This window comes from Garra rufa, chromosome 1 (genome assembly GCF_049309525.1).
Source record: "Garra rufa chromosome 1, GarRuf1.0, whole genome shotgun sequence".
In the NCBI taxonomy this organism is placed as follows: Eukaryota; Metazoa; Chordata; class Actinopteri; order Cypriniformes; family Cyprinidae; genus Garra; species Garra rufa.
Genome location: NC_133361.1, coordinates 41,967,578 through 41,988,371, shown reverse-complemented (window position 1 = coordinate 41,988,371; position 20,794 = coordinate 41,967,578). Strand labels below are relative to the sequence as shown.

At 37.2% G+C, this 20,794-nt stretch overlaps 1 protein-coding gene across 2 annotated transcripts; it reads right to left on the bottom strand.

The window, feature by feature from the left end:
- Window positions 1–1,264: 1,264 nt before the first annotated feature.
- Window positions 1,265–19,962, bottom strand: grna (granulin a). Of its 2 annotated transcripts, XM_073840889.1 has the most exons (27): window positions 19,893–19,962; window positions 19,511–19,595; window positions 18,731–18,868; window positions 18,161–18,298; window positions 17,722–17,850; window positions 17,463–17,547; window positions 17,192–17,295; window positions 15,488–15,638; window positions 15,300–15,395; window positions 15,125–15,222; window positions 14,887–15,040; window positions 14,696–14,796; window positions 12,561–12,717; window positions 12,381–12,478; window positions 12,112–12,265; window positions 11,917–12,026; window positions 11,662–11,815; window positions 11,466–11,575; window positions 10,772–10,925; window positions 10,580–10,671; window positions 8,224–8,377; window positions 8,032–8,141; window positions 6,478–6,717; window positions 5,199–5,474; window positions 4,103–4,345; window positions 3,774–4,022; window positions 1,265–2,147 (listed from the first exon to the last, which is right to left on the bottom strand). In XM_073840889.1, exons 3-27 carry the CDS (start codon window positions 18,866–18,868, stop codon window positions 1,995–1,997), a joined length of 3,648 nt encoding a protein of 1,215 aa, XP_073696990.1. In that variant the 5' UTR covers window positions 19,511–19,595; window positions 19,893–19,962; the 3' UTR covers window positions 1,265–1,994. The 2 variants fall into 2 exon arrangements, with proteins under 2 accessions (XP_073696990.1, XP_073696999.1); XM_073840898.1 differs by lacking the exon at window positions 5,199–5,474.
- Window positions 19,963–20,794: the final 832 nt, after the last annotated feature.

Genomic DNA, 20,794 nt, shown 5'->3' with positions numbered 1-20,794 from the left:
TAGAAAAAGTATCTTCTACATAAACTATTGGTATTGCTTTTGGGAAGCGCACCCCCATGTTGATTTTGTAGATCCCTACTGCAGCAACAGTTGAAGGATTTTTTTTGGTCGGTTATCTGGGTGTTCTGCTGCCCTCTACCTGCTATAGTGGCTATTGTTCCAGTTTTTTTTTTTTTTTTTTTTTGAGAAACCATTTTTGTATTTTGTTCTGAGTTCTTTCTTATTACTCTGGCAAAATAAATAAATAAAAATACAATTAAAATGTTTTAATCGCCCTCGTTGGTTTTAAAGTTACTGGTCTTAGCCTACAAGCTATTTTTACAGACATTACATAAAAAAACGAAGTGAATTATTTATATTTTCTATTTGAATGTTTTAAAATGTCATTTATTTTAAAATTTCAAAGCTAAAATTTCAGCATCATTACTCCAGTCACATGATCCTTCAGAAACCATTCTAATGCTGATTTGCTGTTCAAGAAACATTTTATTACTATCAATATTTAAAACAGTTGAGTACTTTTTTTTTTCAGGATTCTTTGATGAATAGATCCAAAGATTAGCATTTATCTGAAATAAAAAGCTTTTGTGACAATTATACACTATACCATTCAAAAGCTTGGAGTTAGGATAATTTATCTATTTTTGGGGGGGGGGGGGGGGAATAAATTATAGACATTTATACTTATATTTACTTTTAATTGTTATTAATTTAAATTGAATTATTTAATTAATATTAATATCAAAATTGATGATAGACATTTATAATGTTAAGAAAATTCTATTTCAGATAAATGCTGTTCTTCTGAACTTTCTTATTCATTAAAGAAACCTATAAAAAATACTCAGCTGTTTTCAACATAATAATAGTAATAATAATAATAAATGTTTTTGAGCAGCAAATCAGAATATTACAATGATTTCTGAAGGATCACATGACTGGAATAATGATGCTAAAAATTCAGCTTTGAAATCTCAGGAATAAATTACATTTTACAATCTATTCAAATAACAGTTATTAAATAAACATTTATTTTAAGTAGTAAAAATATCTCAAACATATCCAAATATCTCTGGTGAGCAGAAGAGACTTCTTTAAAAAACATTGAAAATCTTTTGACTGGTAGTGTATTTCTATAAAATACAAAATAAATATATTTTTAACAATTGTAATAAGTTCATTTACATTTGAAATAAATTGAATACATTTGAAAAAGGATAAATTTGAAAGCGAAAAGAAGATTAAAAAAAAGACAATAGACAAATTTAATTTAAACTCTCTTTTATTTCTCTCTTATTGCTGACGAGGTTTCAGAGCTGTCACATTTATACTTCATAAAAACTTTTAGTCATCTGTCATGACGCTCGATCAATATAACTGTTAAAAACCAGCATTTGAAATAATAAAGAAGACAATTACACAATTAATGGTAAAGATCAGGACCTGCAATAAAAAAAAATTGTAAAGAAAAGGTGATGTTTGTTATCTGAAGAGAGAATTTAATATGTTTCCTTATCCAGGGCGATGTGGTCACAATCACATGACTGCATGATGTCAAGTCTGACAAAAATGTAACCTGTAAACCACAGAGGCCTGTGATATTTGTGCATGTAAGTTATACTGACAGACGTGTGAATTGAACAGCCACTAGAGGTCATCTATGCTTCAATATGTGTTACATCTTTTCATTCCGTAGTCAAATTATTCTTTAGATAAACAGCAGTAGCCAAAACACGTATGAACAATGTACACTTTATAATAATGACTCATTATTGAAATGTACAAAAAGGCTCAGTGGCTAAAATTGAGTTGGTATTACTGATAGACATTAACAATCATATTCAGCCCTAATGAAACTTTCTCCTGCAAATAAACTCAACCTTTTGCAGTAAACTGTTTGATTATCTCTGATTAGTACTTTGATAAATGTATCGTTTTTAAAAATCTGACACTTTAGGGAGTGTTGGCCATTTAAGAGACTTGTGGTTTTTTTTTTACAGAGCAGTAGCTCGTTTCTTTTTGGAGAAGAACACCCTCCAGTTGTTCCAGTTGTTCCAGTCAAAGCCTGCGGATGAAGTACAAGTTCCACCCTGGCCACATTTGTATCCAGTAGGGCAGCAGTGTTGCATATCATCGCAGCACACCGCCTTTAGAGGGAGCGATAACAAAGGAAAGAAATGAGTAAGGGAAAGTACAAGGATGAGAACAGGAACCTGACTAAGATAAAGATCTACAGTTTGACTGCCATTTGAATTTACAGAAAGGTCGATAGAACTGAGATCACAAGACAGTGTGCTCATTTCCATGAATATATTCAAAGGAAATTCATTCTTTGTTCGCTCATCGAAAAACAGATATTTTTGATGAAATCCGAGAGCTTTCTTACCCTGCATAGACAGCAATGCAACTGACACATTCAAGGCCCAGAAAGGTAGAATTGTTGTTGAAAAAAGAGGGATCATACAAAATGCATTTATTTTATTTAGTACTGACCTGAATAAGATAAGTCCACTTATAAGTTTATAAAAATGACCCCGTTCAAAAGTCCACATACACTGGAATCTTAATACTGTGTTGTTACCTGAATGATCCACAGCTGTTTTTTATTTGTTTGTTTAGTGATAGTTGTTCATACGTTTGTCCAGAACAGTTAAACTGCCTGCTGTTCTTCAGAAAAATCCTTCAGTTCCTACAAATTCTTTGTTTCTTTAGCATTTTGTGTATTTGAACCCTTGACTGTATGATTTTAAGATCCATCTTTTCACACTGAGGACAACTGAGGGACTCATATTTAACTATTACAGAAGGTTCAAATGCCCACTGATGCTCCAGAAGAAAACACGATGCACTAAGAGCCGGGGGTGAAAACTTTTTTAATTTGAAGATCAGGGTCAAACTCAATTTAATTTATTTTTTTATCTTCTGGAAAACATTAGTTCTTCTGTAGCTTTTGAAGGGCAGGACTAAATGAAAATAATATGATATTCAGGCAAAATAAGAAAAAAAATACATATTTTCATTCTGTTCAAAAGTTTTCACCCTTGGCTCTTAATGCATCGTGTTTCCTTCCAAAGCATCGTTTGAACCTTTTGTAATAGTTGCATAAAAATCCCTCAGTTGTTCTCAGTGTGAAAAGATGGATCTCAAAATCATACAGTCGTCATTGGAAAGGGTTCAAATACACAAAAATACTGAAAAACCAAAGAATGTGTGGGACCTGAAGGATTTTTCTGAAGAACAAGTGGACAGTTTAATTTCAGGACAAACAAGAGACTCATAAACAACTATCACTAAACAAAATAAAAACACAGCTGTGGATCATTCAGGTAAGAACATAGTGTTAAGAATCAAGTGTATATAAACTTTTGATCGGGGTCATTTTTATAAATTCAACCATTATTTTCTCTTGTTGACTACATGTAAATATGTGAAATATCTTATTCAGGTCAGTACTAAATAAAAAATAACATGCATTTTGTATGATCCCTTTTATTTTGGTAAAATAATTAACATTTAGCAGATTCTGCAAGGTGTATGTAAACTTTTGACTTCGACTGTAATTACGGTTGAACCACTGATTTCACATATTTTAACAATGTCCTTACTACGTTTCTGGGCCTTGAACGTCTATGCAGGGTCAGAAAGCTCTCTGATTTAATCAAAAATATCTTAATTTGTGGCATATCTTAAAGTATGACATGAGGGACATGCGTAATTAAAGAAATAATGTTTAATGTTTTGGGTGAACTATTGTTTAAAGTTTAATGGGTTACCTTTGGAGACGGACAACAGCCCCAGGTGGTCTGGGAGGTTGGACAGCAGGTCTCAGTATCTTGGCAACTATATCCACCTCCACACTGAATGTCCTTTTCTGAGACGCTCAACTGTGGATTCTGGCCACCAATGTGGGCAAGTGGGACTATTTCCACATGCAGCCAGGTGGTTTTTATGCAGGAGCGTCTACGCAGGTCACACCTGTAGCCTGTGGGACAGCAGTGCTGCTGGTCTGGGCAGCAAACAGCCTATGACATATAAAAGGCACAATAAATGCATTGAACGTGAATAGATTTTCTGTAGCCAGTCCACTTATATATATTCTTACCTCAGGATGAGGGCAGCAGCCCGATTCTCCTGTGGATAGATGGCAGCAGGTCGAATCTGCAGAACAACTCAACTGCTCATCGCACTTAACAGCGCCGAGATCCAAGCTTGGAGCCTGTGTGCTTTGAGCGGAGATTTTATTGTACCAGGGGATCACCACATCTCCCTTGATGCAAGACACACTGGTCACATCACACTTGTAGTTAGCCGGACAACAGTGTTCCCCATCTGTGCAACAAACAGCCTGAGAAAAAAATGAAACATATGGGCAATCTGACCTTCATAACATGCTCCTTTTAAAACTCTTTTTTTTATTTGTAATCACATACTATTGTAAAAACTTTGAGATCAGTAAGATTTTTTTAATGTTTTTTAAGTCTCTTATTCTCACCAAGGCTGCATTTATTTGATCGAAACGCAGTAAAGAACAATAATGTTGTAAAATATTATTACAATTTAAAATAACCACTTTCCATTTAAATATATTTTCAAATGTAATTTATTTCTGTGATGCAAAGCTGAATTTTCAGTATCATAACTCCAGTCTTAAGTGTCACATGATCCTTCAGAAAGCAGTCTAATAAGCTGATTTGGTGCTTAGGGAACATTTCTTCTTTTTTTCTGTGGAAACCATGATTTTTTTTCACGATTCTTGGTTAAATGGGAAGTTCAGTAGAACAGTATTCATTTGAAATAGAAATCTTTATGTAACATTAAATGTCTTTACTGTCTTGAATGTCTTTTGATTAACTTAAAGCATCCTTGCTTAATAAAATTTAGTAACATTTTTGTATTAATTTTAATTAAACAGTATTGTACTTTGTATCCACATTTGAGTCAGTGAGGACTGTTTATTTGTGTTACTCACACAAGGAAGTACCTGGATCTATATATACACTCATCAAAACAAAGGACCTTATTGATAAACGCTGTATCATGATGATAAAACCAGAAAAACAGGTTGTTCAAAACGACAACTTGCAGAAACATGGCTTTGTATGAGAATTTGGAATTTACACATGGCTTTGTATGAGAATATAGAAGATGTTTAGCATTAATAAACATCTCTGTGTTGTATATAACAGAGTCACACTCACATTAGGCAGAGGACAACAGCCCCATTTGCTGGTTTTTGCAATAAGACAGCAAGTAGTGTGATCAGGACAGGAAGTTTGTGCATCACATGGAACCCTGCTATTGTACTTTCCCACTCTCTCTTTCACTTCCTCATGTTGTCTCTGTTCCTCCTTAGCTGGGGGTTGGATTATGTCTGTCATAGGTACAGATGTAGTGTTGCCTTTGCAGCTGAGTGTTACAAAGTCACAACTGGTGCCGTGTGGACAGCAGTGGAATTTATCCTTACAACACACAGCCTGCAGACAGAACAACCTGACTTTTAGTTATTTTTTATTATTAATTCTTTATAATAATATATGCACTATTATTATGTGATAAAACTTGTCTAAAGTGCCCTTTGGTTGCAAAATTATTTTTGGGGCTTGATTTTCATTTAAACATCCTTAAACCAGATACACATACTTGTAGAAAAATATATACACATCATCTTAAAGCTTATTTTTTTATTTATTGAGATTTTAATAAATCTACTATAAAAAGTACTGAGGTTTATGTTTTAAGAATGTGTTTATGGAAAAAATTAACTTAATTACATAAACTGCTGTTCAAAAATTTGAGGTCAATAAGATTTTTTATAACTAAATAAATTCTATTCAGCAAGGATGCATTAAATTGACCAAAAGTATCAAAACTTTCTGTTTTAAATCCTGTTCTTTTGGATGTTCTATTTATCAAGAAATCCTTTAAAAATCTACCATGGTTTCCAAAAAATATTAAGCAGCACAACTGTTTTCAACATTGATAATAATAATTATTAGCATGATTTCTGAAGGATTATGTGACAATGACGACAATTCAATTCATTTTGGCAAAAAAGAAACATTGATCATTTTGACCCATGCAATGTATTTTTGGCTATTGCTACAAATATACCCGTGCTACCTAAGAATTTGGTCACAAATTACAGTTTAAAGTATATCAAAAAAACAACAACAGCTATTTTAAATTGTATTAATATTTCACAATAGCACTGGCATCAAGGCATCCTTGATGAGCAAAAGAGGCTTCTTTTAAAGGCAATAAAATATCTTACCGACCCCATCTTTTGAGCCATAGGGCAATTCTCTGAAAATAGTTTGGTTTCTCAAGTAAATGTTGCTGAAGAACATCACTGTGAAAGCAGGACTGATATCACCAAGAGTAATAAAATTCAAAGTTGAAAACGGAGTTTGTATTTTCTTATTTGGTTACTCACGCAAGATTAGATTAGTATTTCTCCTCTGGGAAGATATACTGTACCTCAGGCAAAGGACAGCAGCCCCAGGCTCCATCAATGTTCTTACAGCAAGTGTTGGAATCAGCACAAGCGTGAGTAGAGTCGCAGTTCACGTTCTCAGGTGAACTTTGACCTGGTTTAGTGAGAGCAGGCACCTTCTCCAGCCAAGGCGTAGAGCCTGAAGATTCGTCACAAGACCCGGCAGCAACGTTACATGTCGTACCCTGAGGACAGCAGTGGATGAAGTCATCACAGCACACGGCCTATGGAGAAAAACGAGTCAGAACATCTTCTTTTGTTTTCCACGCAAGAAAGAAAAGTTAACAGAATTATTATTCCTTTAAAAGGAGACCTATTATGCCCCTTTTTACTAAATGTGATATAAGTCTCAGGTGTCCCCAGAATGTGTCTGTGAAGTTTCAGATCAAAATACCCTACAGATCATTTATTATATCATTTTGAAAATGTCTATTTTGAGTGGAAGCAGAAACACAGTGTTTTCGTGCATGGCTCTTTAAACGCAAAAGAGCTGCTTTTCCAGGATAGAGCTGTGCCTTTACAGCTCATATCTCATACACTCTGCTAAAAATATCTGTTTGGTTTTGATTATCATGTCTATTATGCTGCAATCATACGTTTTAAAGGTTTTCTGAGCACAAACATCTGAAGCACGCACACAGAAAGCAGCTGTCACACAGCATGTGAGTATTAAACTAAATTCTCTTTCATGTCTTATTGTGCTTAAACTGTCAAATACACAAAGGTTTTTGTTAAAAACACAAGTTACAAAAAAAGTCAGTTATGTCTGTGAAGGTAAACAGCTGGAAAGAATCTATTAGATATATTATACTAGATCTTTGTGGCAGCAGTGTAATATAAAGTAAATAAATCAATAAATCCACTGCTCTCTTGTCTCCTCAAGGCTGGGACTCTAAATAGGGTTCTGTGCTCATTTGTGCAGCCAACGACAGAACAGTTAGCATGCTTTGCCATGGCGTTAAAGCTGGTACACCGTTGCCGCTTGCAAAATGGCAGTGTTGTGGGTGGAAACATACAGATTAAGGGGTGGTAATATTATAAGACAATCCCCTTCCATCCCAGTTACTAGGTAAATGCACAGGGCACCCAATTATAGCACTTAAACATGTAAAAATTCTGATTTTCCTAATAGTAAACGTTCCAGGCAACCCTGTTACTCATGTTTTTCCAACCTTCTACCCGTGAAAGTGCACTGGAACTGCAGTCAAACCCGTGACTTCCCACCCATGAACTCGTACTAGATCGATTTACTCCCAGTTCTGCGCTCTGACGTCACATAGCCCGCGAAACAACAATGGCAGCCCCTACGGATGCAGTGCTTATGCAAGTGGTACACGGTGAGAAATGAGACTTTAGGACATATAACGTTGCAATCAAATTAATAATAATATAACAATAATAAATGCGCTTAGGCAGTTTGGTGTAACTTGCCTGGAATGCTACAAAGTCCTGTGTTGTGATTTAAAGTTGTAACTTACAGGCTCAAAAACCTGCCTGGGACCCAGCATAAGTCCCCTTTAATAGATCAGCTGATTTACCAGTGGCAGAGGACAGCAGGCCCATCCTCCTTCTTGAGTCTTACAGCATGTGTTATCATCTGGACAGGATTTGGTGTCATCACAGGAAACATCTGAATGCAGCGAAGCCACTAAAAAGAAGAAAACAGTTTAAGAACAAAAAAGTGGTAGTATTTTGTGTCTGTATGTGCTGGATTCAGTGCTTTGAACTACCTTGTGTAATAGCCACATTCGGACTGCTGACTGGTGTGACGGGCATCTTCTCCAGCCAAGGCTTAGAGCCTGAAGATTCGTCACAAGACCCTGCAGCAACGTTACATGTCGTACCCTGAGGACAGCAGTGGATGAAGTCATCACAGCACACGGCCTATGGAGAAAATGGAGAGTTAAAATATCTTTATTTGTGTTCCGCATAAGAAAGGAAAGTTAACAGAATTATTATTCTGTGAATTGTTCCTTTAAAGGAGACCTATTATGCCCTTTTTTACCAAATGTATCATAAGTCTCAAATGTCCCCAGACTGTGTCTGTGAAGGTTCACCTCAAAATACTGAATACTGCGGTTTTCGTGCACCTCTTTAAATGCAAATGAGCTGCTGCTCCCCACCCCCTTTTCCAGAATAGAGCTTTACAGCTCATATCTCAGATACTCTGCTAAAAACATCTGTTTGGTTTTGATTATCATGTCTTTCGAGCTGAAATCATGTGTTTAAAGCCATATCAGTTTAAAGTTTTGGTCTTCTGAGTCCAAAACACGCATACAGAAAGCAGCTGTCACACAGCATGAAGGGTCCTAAACTAAGATCTCTTTCATGTCTTATTGTGTTTAAACTGTCAAATACAGACACGTTTATGTTAAAAACACACATGAGTTACAAAAAAGTCGGTTATGTCTGTGAAGGTAAACAGTTGGGAAAGAAATTGCATGTTTATATTAGATCTGTGTGGCAGAAGAGTAAATATATCAATAAATCCACTGATCTCGTCTCCTCTGAGGCTGGGACTCTAAATAGTGTACTGTGCAGCCAACGACAGAACAGTGAGCATGCTTTGCTTGAACTTTTGCCATGGCATTAAAACTGGTACACCGTTGCCGCTTGCAAAAACAAAATGGTGTTGCTGTGGGTGGAAACATGTACAGTCGTGGCCAAAAGTTTTGAGAATGACACAAATATTAGTTTTCACAAAGTTTGCTGCTAAACTGCTTTTAGATCTTTGTTTCAGTTGTTTCTGTGATGTACTGAAATATAATTACAAGCACTTCATACGTTTCAAAGGCTTTTATCGACAATTACATGACATTTATGCAAAGAGTCAGTATTTGCAGTGTTGGCCCTTCTTTTTCAGGACCTCTGCAATTCGACTGGGCATGATCTCAATCAACTTCTGGGCCAAATCCTGACTGATAGCAACCCATTCTTTCATAATCACTTCTTGGAGTTTGTCAGAATTAGTGGGTTTTTGTTTGTCCACCCGCCTCTTGAGGATTGACCACAAGTTCTCAATGGGTTTAAGATCTGTGGAGTTTCCAGGCCATGGACCCAAAATTTCAACGTTTTGGTCCCCGAGCCACTTAGTTATCACTTTTGCCTTATGGCACGGTGCTCCATCGTGCTGGAAAATGCATTGTTCTTCACCAAACTGTTGTTGGATTGTTGGAAGAAGTTGCTGTTGGAGGGTGTTTTGGTACCATTCTTTATTCATGGCTGTGTTTTTGGGCAAAATTGTGAGTGAGCCCACTCCCTTGGATGAGAAGCAACCCCACACATGAATGGTCTCAGGATGCTTTACTGTTGGCATGACACAGGACTGATGGTAGCGCTCACCTTTTCTTCTCCGGACAAGCCTTTTTCCAGATGCCCCAAACAATCGGAAAGAGGCTTCATCGGAGAATATGACTTTGCCCCAGTCCTCAGCAGTCCATTCGCCATACTTTTTGCAGAGGATCAATCTGTCCCTGATGTTTTTTTTTTTGGAGAGAAGTGGCTTCTTTGCTGCCCTTCTTGACACCAGGCCATCTTCCAAAAGTCTTGGCCTCACTGTGCGTGAAGATGCGCTCACACCTGCCTGCTGCCATTCCTGAGCAAGCTCTGCACTGGTGGCACTCCGATCCCGCAGCTGAATCCTCTTTAGGAGACGATCCTGGCGCTTGCTGGACTTTCTTGGACGCCCTGAAGCCTTCTTAACAATGCAGTGGAAAGCTTTTTTCGGGATTAAGTTAATTTTCATGGCAAAGAAGGACTATGCAATTCATCCGATCACTCTTCATAATATTCTGGAGTATATGCAAATTGCCATTATAAAAACTTAAGCAGCAACTTTTCCAATTTCCAATATTTATGTAATTCTCAAAATTTTTGGCCACGACTGTAGATTAAGGGGGTGGTAATACTATAATATGATCCCATTTCTACATCACTTGCAGAAAAAGGCTTACCAAAACAGTTACTGGGTTGTCCGTTTCTCATTTTCTGGGTCGGTAAATGCACAGGGGACCCGATTACAGCCCTTAAACACGGAAAAAGTCAGATTTTCCTGATAAGTCTCCTTAAATAAATCAGGTGATTTACCAGAGGCAGAGGACAGCAGGCCCATCCTCCTTCTTGAGTCTTACAGCATGTGTTATCATCTGGACAGGATGAGGTGTCATCACAGGAAACATCTGAATGCAGCGAAGCCAATAAAAAGAAGAAAACAGTTTAAGAACAAAAAAGTGGTAGTATTTTGTGTCTGTATGTGCTGGATTCAGTGCTTTGAACTACCTTGTGTAATAGCCACATTCGGACTGCTGACTGGTGTGACGGGCATCTTCTCCAGCCAAGGCTTAGAGCCTGAAGATTCGTCACAAGACCCTGCAGCAACGTTACATGTCGTACCCTGAGGACAGCAGTGGATGAAGTCATCACAGCACACGGCCTATGGAGAAAATGGAGAGTTAAAATATCTTCATTTGTGTTCCGCATAAGAAAGAAAAGTTAACAGAATTATTATTCTGTGAATTATTCCTTTAAAGGAGACCTATTATGCCCCTTTTCAAAAGAGGTATCATAAGTCTCAAGTGTCCCCAGACTGTGTCTGTGAAGGTTCAGCTCAAAATACCTCAAAGATCATATATTATATAATTTTGAAAATGGCTATTTTGAGTGAAAACAGAGAAACGCTGTTTTCGTGCACCTCTTTAAATGCAATGAGCTGCTGCTCCCTACCCCCTTTTCCAGAATAGAGCTGTGCCTTTACAGCTCATATCTCAGATACTCTGCTAAAAACATCTGTTTGGTTTTGATTATGTCTATCATGCTGAAATCATGTTTTAAAGGTTTTCTTGAGCACACAAATCTAAATTATGTGCACAAAAAGCAGCTGTCGCACGCCATGTGAGTCCTAAACTAAGTTCTCTGTCATGTCTTATTGTGCTTGAACTGCCAAATACACACAAGTCCCCTTTATTAGATTTACCAGTGGCAGAGGACAGCAGTCCCATCCTCCTTCTTGAGTCTTACAGCATGTGTTATCATCTGGACAGGATGAGGTGTCATCACAGGAAACATTTGAATGCAACGGAGACACTAGAAAAAATAAAACCAGTTTAAGAACAAATAAAATAGTTGTATTATTCTGTGTGTATGTGCTGGAAAATAGTGCTTGGAACTACCTTGTGTAATAGCCACATTCGGACTGCTGACTGGTGTGACGGGCACCTTCTCCAGCCAAGGCGTAGAGCCTGAAGATTCGTCACAAGACCCAGCAGCAACGTTACATGTCGTACCCTGAGGACAGCAGTGGATGAAGTCATCACAGCACACGGCCTATGGAAAAAATGGAGAGTTAAAATATCTTCTTTTGTGTTCCAGAATTTAACAGAATTATTATTCTGTGAATTATTCTTTTAATAGATCAGCTGATTTACCTGTGGCAGAGGACAGCAGGCCCATCCTCCTTCTTGAGTCTTACAGCATGTGTTATCATCTGGACAGGATTTGGTGTCATCACAGGAAACATTTGAATGCAGTGAAGACACTAAAAAAGAAAACCAGTTTAAGAACCAAAACAAATATGGTATTATTCTGTGTCTGTGTGCGCTGGGTTCAATGCTTTGAACTACCTTGTGTAACAGCCAAATTCTGACTGATGATCAGTTTGACGGGCACCTTCTCAAACCAGGGCTCAGAGCCTGAAGGATCCTCACACGTTGCAAGAGCAATATTACATTTCTTACCATGAGGGCAGCAGTGGGTAAAGTCTTCACAGCACACGGCCTACAAAGAACATGAACATATACCTGTTACTTAACCTAAAACACAGCTCTGCATCATGATTAGTTATATGAGACAGAGATGTAATGGCCAAGCTACTTGTCAATAGGAGACTTACCTGTGGCAGAGGACAGCAGGCCCATCCTCCTTCTTGATTCTTACAGCATGTGTATCCATCTGGACAGGCCGCAGTGGCATTGCATTGAACATCATTGGCTGAAGGTACAGAAAGTAGAGTTTATGTTAAATGTGTGCTTGTGTGTTTGGTCTCAGGGCTTTAAAGTGTTTGTTGACTTACTTTGTGTATCAATTATATTCTGACTGCTGATTGGCTGCACGGGCACATGTTCCACCCAGGGCTGACCAGAACATGAGAGGTCCTCACAAGTCCCAAGAGCATTGTTACATTTCTTACCATTAGGACAGCAGTGGGTAAAGTCTTCACAGCACACGGCCTACAGAACAAAATTAGGATGCTCCTTTAACTTAGTACACAAAATTTTAATGCTTACAAAAAAACAGTACTGTTTTATAAGTGTCATGTCTTTATATGTGACCCTGAACCACAAAACCAGTTGCAAGTAGCATGGGTATATTTGTTACCCTGGAAATCCAGAGGTCTCGCGAGAGCACAATTTGAATTGTCTCTGCAAGACACTCTGGTATCGAGCAATGATGCATGTGACTGCAATACGTAAGCAATTCTGGGAACCAATCAAATCGGTGTATCTGATGTAGGCGGGCCAGAGGCGAGCTAAGCCGATGACGACAGCGCTGCGACGTCCGGAATCATTTAGTAAACATTGAAAGAGATCTACAGATGAAAACCAGTTGTTTGAAACGGCTTTGGCCGCTACAATGACCGAGTTAGACTTGGCTTTTAATATAAAAGAGGAACAGAAAACCGCGCTCGAATCATTCCTTTGCAAGAAGGACGTTTTTGCTGTTTTGCCGACTGGATATGGCAAGAGTTTAATCTATCAGTTAGCTCCGCTGGTAGTTAAGCGTATTGGGCGAACACGAAAAGGAACAGATCAGAACCGGGCAATGCCAGATAGCATTAGGCAGTCTCGAGTCCTAGCTGTTAAAAAAGAAGTGGCGATAAATGTTATCGAACAAGGTCTACCGGGACAACCTGATCGGGATTGTGGTGGATGAGGTCCATCTCATTTACAAATGGTAAGAGTCACTTGGTAAACTTACTGTAACGAAAAACTGAACTATTCAATAGTAATGCAGTAGCCTAACTGGAACAGGACTGAAACAGGTCTCGCTGCTGAATGAAACGCTAGTGTCCATTCACATATTAGTTGATATAATGAATAGTTTGATCGGACCTAATTGTTTTATAATATAATATTGTTATTAAATATATCAAAACTTAATTTTTGATTAGTAATATGCATTGCTAAGAAGGCAATTTTCTCAATATTTAGATTTTTTGCACCCTTAGATTTCAGATTTTCAAATAATTGTATCTTGGCCAAATATTGTTGTGTCTTAATAAACCATACATCAATGGAAAGCCTTTTATTCAGCTTTCGGGTAATGTATAAACCTCAATTTCAAAGAATTTCAAAGACCCTTATGACTGGTTTTGTGGTCCAGTGTCACATATCGATATATATTAGCATTTCCAGTACTGTACCATAGTAATATTTAGAAGTACCTGGAAATGCTGTGATATATCGATATGTGACATTGGACCACAAAACCAGTCATAAGGGTCAATTCTTTGAAATTGAGATTTATACATCACCTGAAAGCTGAATAAAAAGCTTTCCATTGATGTATGGTTTATTAAGATACAACTATTTGAAAATCTGGATTCTAATGGTGCAAACAAAATCATTCCTGGAAGGAGAGGTGTCTGTTTTAAATTTCTTCCACTTGTGAATAAACTTCAAATTGTTTAGAAATGGCCATATTACTCTTCTCAGATTGATGGCAGCAACAACTGCTTCTCTAAGATGATTGCTGATGTCTTACCTCCTTGGCATTGTGTTAACACACACCTGAAGGCTCCAGACCAGCAAATTGCCAAAGTTTATGCTTTTATAGAGGGGCTCAGACTTGCTGATGATCAGTTCATCAAAGATATTTGATAATCAGTGCTTGACTGTTATTTACCCTCTTAATTCCAATGTTAACAGTAAGGGTGTCCTAACTTTGTCACCCATGGCTTTATTTCTGTTCAATAAATAATGACAATTCAATGAATAAATTATTTTCCAAATTTTAAGACCAGCCAAGGACCAGATTTTTTTATGATGCCCTGATACGGAAAACCATGAAATTCAATAGGGTGTCCTAACTTTTTCACATGACTATACATCCCCAGTGCAAACAGATAGATGTTATGGCTGAGCTAATTGTGTATAGGGAGCAATGCACTAATTCTGCTAAAGTAATAAATCAGGTGAGATGATTTACCTGTGGCAGAGGACAGCAGGCCCATCCTCCTTCTTGAGTCTTACAGCATGTGTTATCATCTGGACAGGCCGAAAACTCATCACAGGCAACATTTGAATGCACTGAAAACACAACATATATGGATAGTTTAAAAACTAATAAAATGGTTTTGTACTGTGTCTGTGTGCACTGGATTCAGTGGTTTGAACTACCTTGTGTAACACCCGCATTCAGACGGCTGATTGGCTGCACAGGCAATTTCTCGAACCAGGGCTCAGAGCCTGAAGGGTCCTCACACGTCCCAAGAGCAACGTTACATTTCTTACCTTGAGGACAGCAGTGGGTGAAGTCTGCGCAGCACACGGCCTACAGAGAAAATCAACATACACCTATTACTTAACCAAAACACAGCTCTGCATCAGGATTGGTTATTGTCAATGGGTTTTTTACCTTTGGCAGAGGACAGCAGGCCCATCCTCCTTCTTTAGACTTACAACATGTGTATCCATCTGGACAGGCCGCAGTGTCATTGCAGGGAACATCAGAGGCTGTAAGAAGGCAAGTGTTATTATTTGTACACACATATAAAACACATATGTACTGCCATTTACATATTTGCACATACTCTGAGGGAGTGCACCAGTCAATGTAGTCATCTGGATGCCAGCAGTAGTGATTTGTCTGGTTGTAGTGAGTTCAGCTTCGGCCCTAATTTCTGCAGCTTTTGAAGAATAAGGGCAAAGAAATGAAAATGCTGAATTATATTGGTGGAGGTTTTCAGAAAATGAACAACTCTCTCAGACAATAGCCTACGTTTGTGATCTTCCCATTCAGCTCGAAGACGAGCAGGGAACTTGGCCCACATAGGCAGCTCCTGATTGGTGGAGGACATGCATTTGGAGGCTTTGACGTCACAGACACTGTCCTCTGGACAACAGTGGATTTTATCATCACAACATACAGCCTACAGAAAAGATACATGACAGAGAAAAGTATACAAGTGAAACACTCATGAACAAATTAAGAAATTAAAGGGAAAGTTCACCCAAAAATGAAAATTGTGTCATTAATTACTCATGTCGTTCCAAACCTGTAAGACCTTTGTTCATCTTCAGAACACAAATTAAGATATTTTTGATGACCCTGCATAGACAACAATGCAAGTGAAACGTTCAAGCGGCCCGGAAAGATAATGAGGACATCAATAAAATAGTCCATGTGACATGAGACAGTGGTTTAACTGTAAGCTATAAGAATACTTTGTGTGTAAAAAAACTAAAATAATACATTTATTCAACAATTTCTTCTCTTCCGTTTTAGTCCTTGACGTGTATTCACGAGAGTACTGAGAGTATGTTTTCTTTGTGCACAAAAAGTATTCTTTCTAGATTCATAACATTACAGTTGAACCACTGATGTCACATGAACTATTTTTACAATATCCTTACTACCTTTCTGGGTCTACAAAGGTTTAGAAAGCTCTCGTATTTTATCAAAAATAAAAACTTAATTTGTGTTCTGAAGAGAAACAAAGGTCTTACGACTTTGGAATGACATGAGGGTGAGTAATTAATGACAGAATTTTCATTTTTAGGTAAACTATCCCTTTAATACTTTTATTCAGCAAGTCAAAGGTTTTTGAACAGTAAGATTTTTTTATGTTTTTAGTCTCTTCTGCTCACTAAGCCTGCATTTATTTGATCTAAAGTACAGCAAAAACAGTAAAATGTTGAAATATTTCTACAATTTAAAGTATCTGCTTTCTATTTGAATATTTTAAATTTTTATTTATTCCTGTCAATTCGAAGCTGAATTTTTAGCATCATTACTCCAGTCACTTGATCCTTCAGAAAGCATTGTAACATTCTAATTTGCTGCATTTTCTGCTGCAAACATTTATTATTATTATGTTGAAAACAGCTAAGTATATTTTTTTCAGATTTCGTTAATGAATAGAAAGTACAGGAGAATGGCATTTATCTGAAATAGAAATCTTTTGTAACATTATAAATGTCTTTATCATCACTTTTGATCAATTTAAAGCATCCTTGCTAAATAAAAATATGAATTTCTATAATTTCTTTCTAAAAAAAAAAAGCTTTTGAATAGTAGTGTATAATGTTACAAAAGCTTTTTATTTCATATAAATGCTGATCTTTGGATCTTTCTATTCATCAAAGAATCCTAACAAAAATGTAACTTTTTTAAATATTGAAAAAATAGTAAATAGTAAACAATAACAAATTTTCACAGTATTACTGCTTTTGCTGTATTTTGGATCAAATAAATTCAGGCTTGGTGAGCAGAAGGGACTTCTTCAAAAAACATAAAAAATCCTACTGTTCAAACTCTTTTGACTGGTAGTGTAGTTTTTTTTTTAATAAATTGATAAATATTAAAAAGGGTGTTTATTTCAAAACACAGAATAAATTCTGTTTCAAAAATGTATATGCTTAATTTTTAACTCTGTGTCAGTATGTCTCTGCATATATTACTGTATTTAATCTGTGCCGATACCTTTGGCATGGGGCAGCACCCCCACTGACCGTCTTCTGACTCACAACATGTGGTGTCCACAGGACACTCTGAGGTCCCATCTCCACAAAGAACAGTCTCTGGTTCTAAAAACAATCACAGGACAACACCATGAACTACACTCACATCCTATCCAAATGAAAACAGTTAATCTTACTACTGTAAATCCAAAACAAACTTACATGGGATGTACTTTAAATAAAAGTTTTAATCATTAACTCAATAGTCCACCCTCATTCCTTTTCTTTCATACCTTTTAGTTTGACACAGGAACTGCTGTCTGCACTGCATTCATGGTCTTTTGGGCAGCAGTGTTTTCCGTCTGAGCACACAAGGCCCTGAAAAAAGAGAAGAACGTAGTATATATTCTTATAAAAAAGAATATATCTCTAATGGTCTGTTTTAGCAACACCATGTTTCTGTTGTGGAGAGGTGAGAGGCCATTCAATACACCATGTCATGGACTAAGAGCAGGTGGTTTGGGCTCATATTCCAGCAATAATGTAACTTACCTGTGCTACAGGACAGCACCCATATGATGAAGCCATCAGCAGACAGGAGAACTCAGCAGGACAGAATGAGCCGTCTGGACAGGTGATGTCGTCTTCACTTGCAGATAATGAGGGAATCATTCTGAACGACTGAGAAACAAGAATTGTTAAAGTAATAGTTCACCCAAAAATGAAAATTCTGTCATCATTAACTCACGTTGTTCCAAACTTGTATGAGTTTGTTTCTTCTGTAGAGCACAAAAGAAGATATTTTAAAGAATGTTGGTAACCAAACAGTTGACCATCTCTTTGGTCACCAACATTCTTCAAAATATTCAGGTTTGGAACAACATGAGGTTGAGATATAATGGCAGATTTTCATTTGTGGGTGAGCTATTCATATTAGACATAACAAACAGATTTGAATACTATTATCTAGACTCCTTATAAAATTTCTCACTTTGGGAAGGTCTGTCCGTTTAGCCGGTATCCTCTCCACAAATGGCAGTGTATGTGTGGCGTTTATACACGTGGAGTCCATAACACTGCACAGCATGCTTTCAGGACAACAGTGCAGGTGGTCCTCACAACACTCTCCCTACACACACGCATACATACACACACATTATACACATGCATGAGCTGATCATTCACACAAACAATATTGAAGCTGGACATCCGGCACACAACCTCTTTTTTACAGCTTCATTTCTTTGAGCTCTTTGAATAGCAAAGTCATCAAAGAGGAATTTGCATGTTGATACTATATGAGTGCCTTATCATAACCCTCATTACATCAGCTGACAGTGTAAATGCGTGTTACAAAAAGGGTGCTATTGAGGGATATCTGACAGAGCATAAAACCGAGTGACCGCAGAACACTGTCTTCCGTATCAATGTACAGTCCACCTTCTCTTGTCGTATCTGATCTGCTTTCTACAACCTTTATTATATTTGCAGAAGAGTACCTGACACTAATGCTCGGAAATGAAACTGTCTTTATGTATCTGTCATTAGTTTAGTCTCTCACGTGATGGAAAGGGCAGCAGCTGAAATCTCCAGTGGGATCCTGGCAGCATGACTGGCCTGCCTCACAGACTTCATTGTTGGGGCACTGCGAGCAAGCAACCAGGGTCACCAGAGCGAGGCCTAATGTCACTTTCAACATCTGGATGGATGGAAAGAAAGAGAGAGTGAGTTAAAATGTTAAAAGTAACAGGTTTGAAATGTATAGTGTCTGATGTGTTTAAGCAGAAAATTATACTTTTATTAACTTTTTGTTAAAGTTGAGCAATAACCGTGCAAGTATATAATTTTATTTATTGCACTGCTTCCTCTTTCACATCTGACAATTTGAAGCCAGAAGCTTACCAGAGAAACTATGCTGACCTCAGAAACAATAACTGAAACTCAGGATTATGAATGTTTCAGAGAAAGTGGTTCAAACCCAACAAATAAAATGTTGTTGCACAGCTGGTGACTGTCTTATTTTCTTATTTCTGACTGAGGGCACACCAAGGGCATCAGTCAATTAAATCTGTGCGGTTTTCTTTACTTTTCTTTATAAAAGGAAATCCCCCTTATGACTGCCAGCCCACATTGTGACTAATAGACTGATTTTAGCACCTATGCTTCTACTGTGGCAAAAAAAAAGGGAACTGTGACTGTGGTATTTCATCTTTTTTTTTTTTTTTTTGTCACGGATTAATTTTAATTTGGTATTTCCCACACAGCAATCAATTGAATTAAAAAACAATAAACCTCTGCTGAAGTAAAGGAAAGAGAGGGGATGCACTTCAGTTCAACTTACCTTTAGATAGTAAATGAACAGGTGTGTTTGTAAACGGCTGAAGGTGATGACCAGTCCGTGGATCCGTGGGGTCCAAGTTACCGATCTGCCAGTAGAGAATAATGTGTTAGATAAACTAATGAGCTAATAGAAAAATTAAATGAAAATTTTAAATTATTATTCCATTTAATTCTCTTTTACAGTTTATTACACAACTGCACCACATAAAAGTGAAGTCAGTTCATTGCAGGAAATAAATCTGCTATAGCAACGAGTGACGCGTAGCGTAATTTTACAAAAATGAAACACAATGAGCAAAGCACTTTACGCATGTAACTTTTACCATGCTGTCTGAAAATGAACATAGAACGTCTGAAAGGAATTACAGAAATGCAAGACCCACCTTGTCTCCTCGCAGCGTTCCCACACGGTGCTGGAGTCAATAAACGTTTGCCTCTTAAATGTGCAGTTCTCTCAAGCTCCACCTATATTAGAGGGCAGCCTTTGGATAATTTAACTGTCCGGTATTAACAGAGGCGTGTCATCCGTGTTTGATTCCTTGGAAATGCGCAAGGCACCTTTTTCCTCAACAAAGGACGAAGATAAAATAAAATAAATAAAATAAAATGGAGTGCTTACAGCACACTCTCAAAAAGGATGTATTCATTTTAAACACATTTTTGTGTTCTTTTAACACGTTTTGTCATTTTGTTTACATAATTGACACAAATTGAACTATAACATAAGCGTGTAGAAAAGCAGCAGGAATAACATGATTGAATTAAAAGTAACTGTCTTTACAGAGGTTAAGTAACAACTGGTCGGTCTTTTAGAGTGTGATTGTCATCATATTTGTCACTTTGAAAAACTTACATTTTGGATCCAGGCAACTAGAAAACATTGTCTTTTGGCGCCCCCTAGTCCTCGATTATCTTTTTTTTTTTTTAAGGGGAGACACTGCAGGCAAAAACGCTGTTTTTTCATGCACCTGTCAAATTTGAGATATCGGGCTTTTTGCTTTTTCATAAAGTGTTTTTTTTTTTTTTTTTTTTTTTCAGACTAGCAGAAAAAAAACATCCAAAAGACACTGTTAAGTGTTTCTTTTATAGCTCTTTATCTATTTGTGTCAATAGATTTCAATTACAATACATATTCTTTAAGGCCGTTTTCTAAATTTTTCTTTTCTTTTTTCTCTTACACTGAGCCATAAATCTCCACTTCAGGAGCACTTACACACACCAAACTTTACATTTTTATTCCTGTCTATATCCTGAAGGTTTTTACAGAGGGATTTGTTCATATATA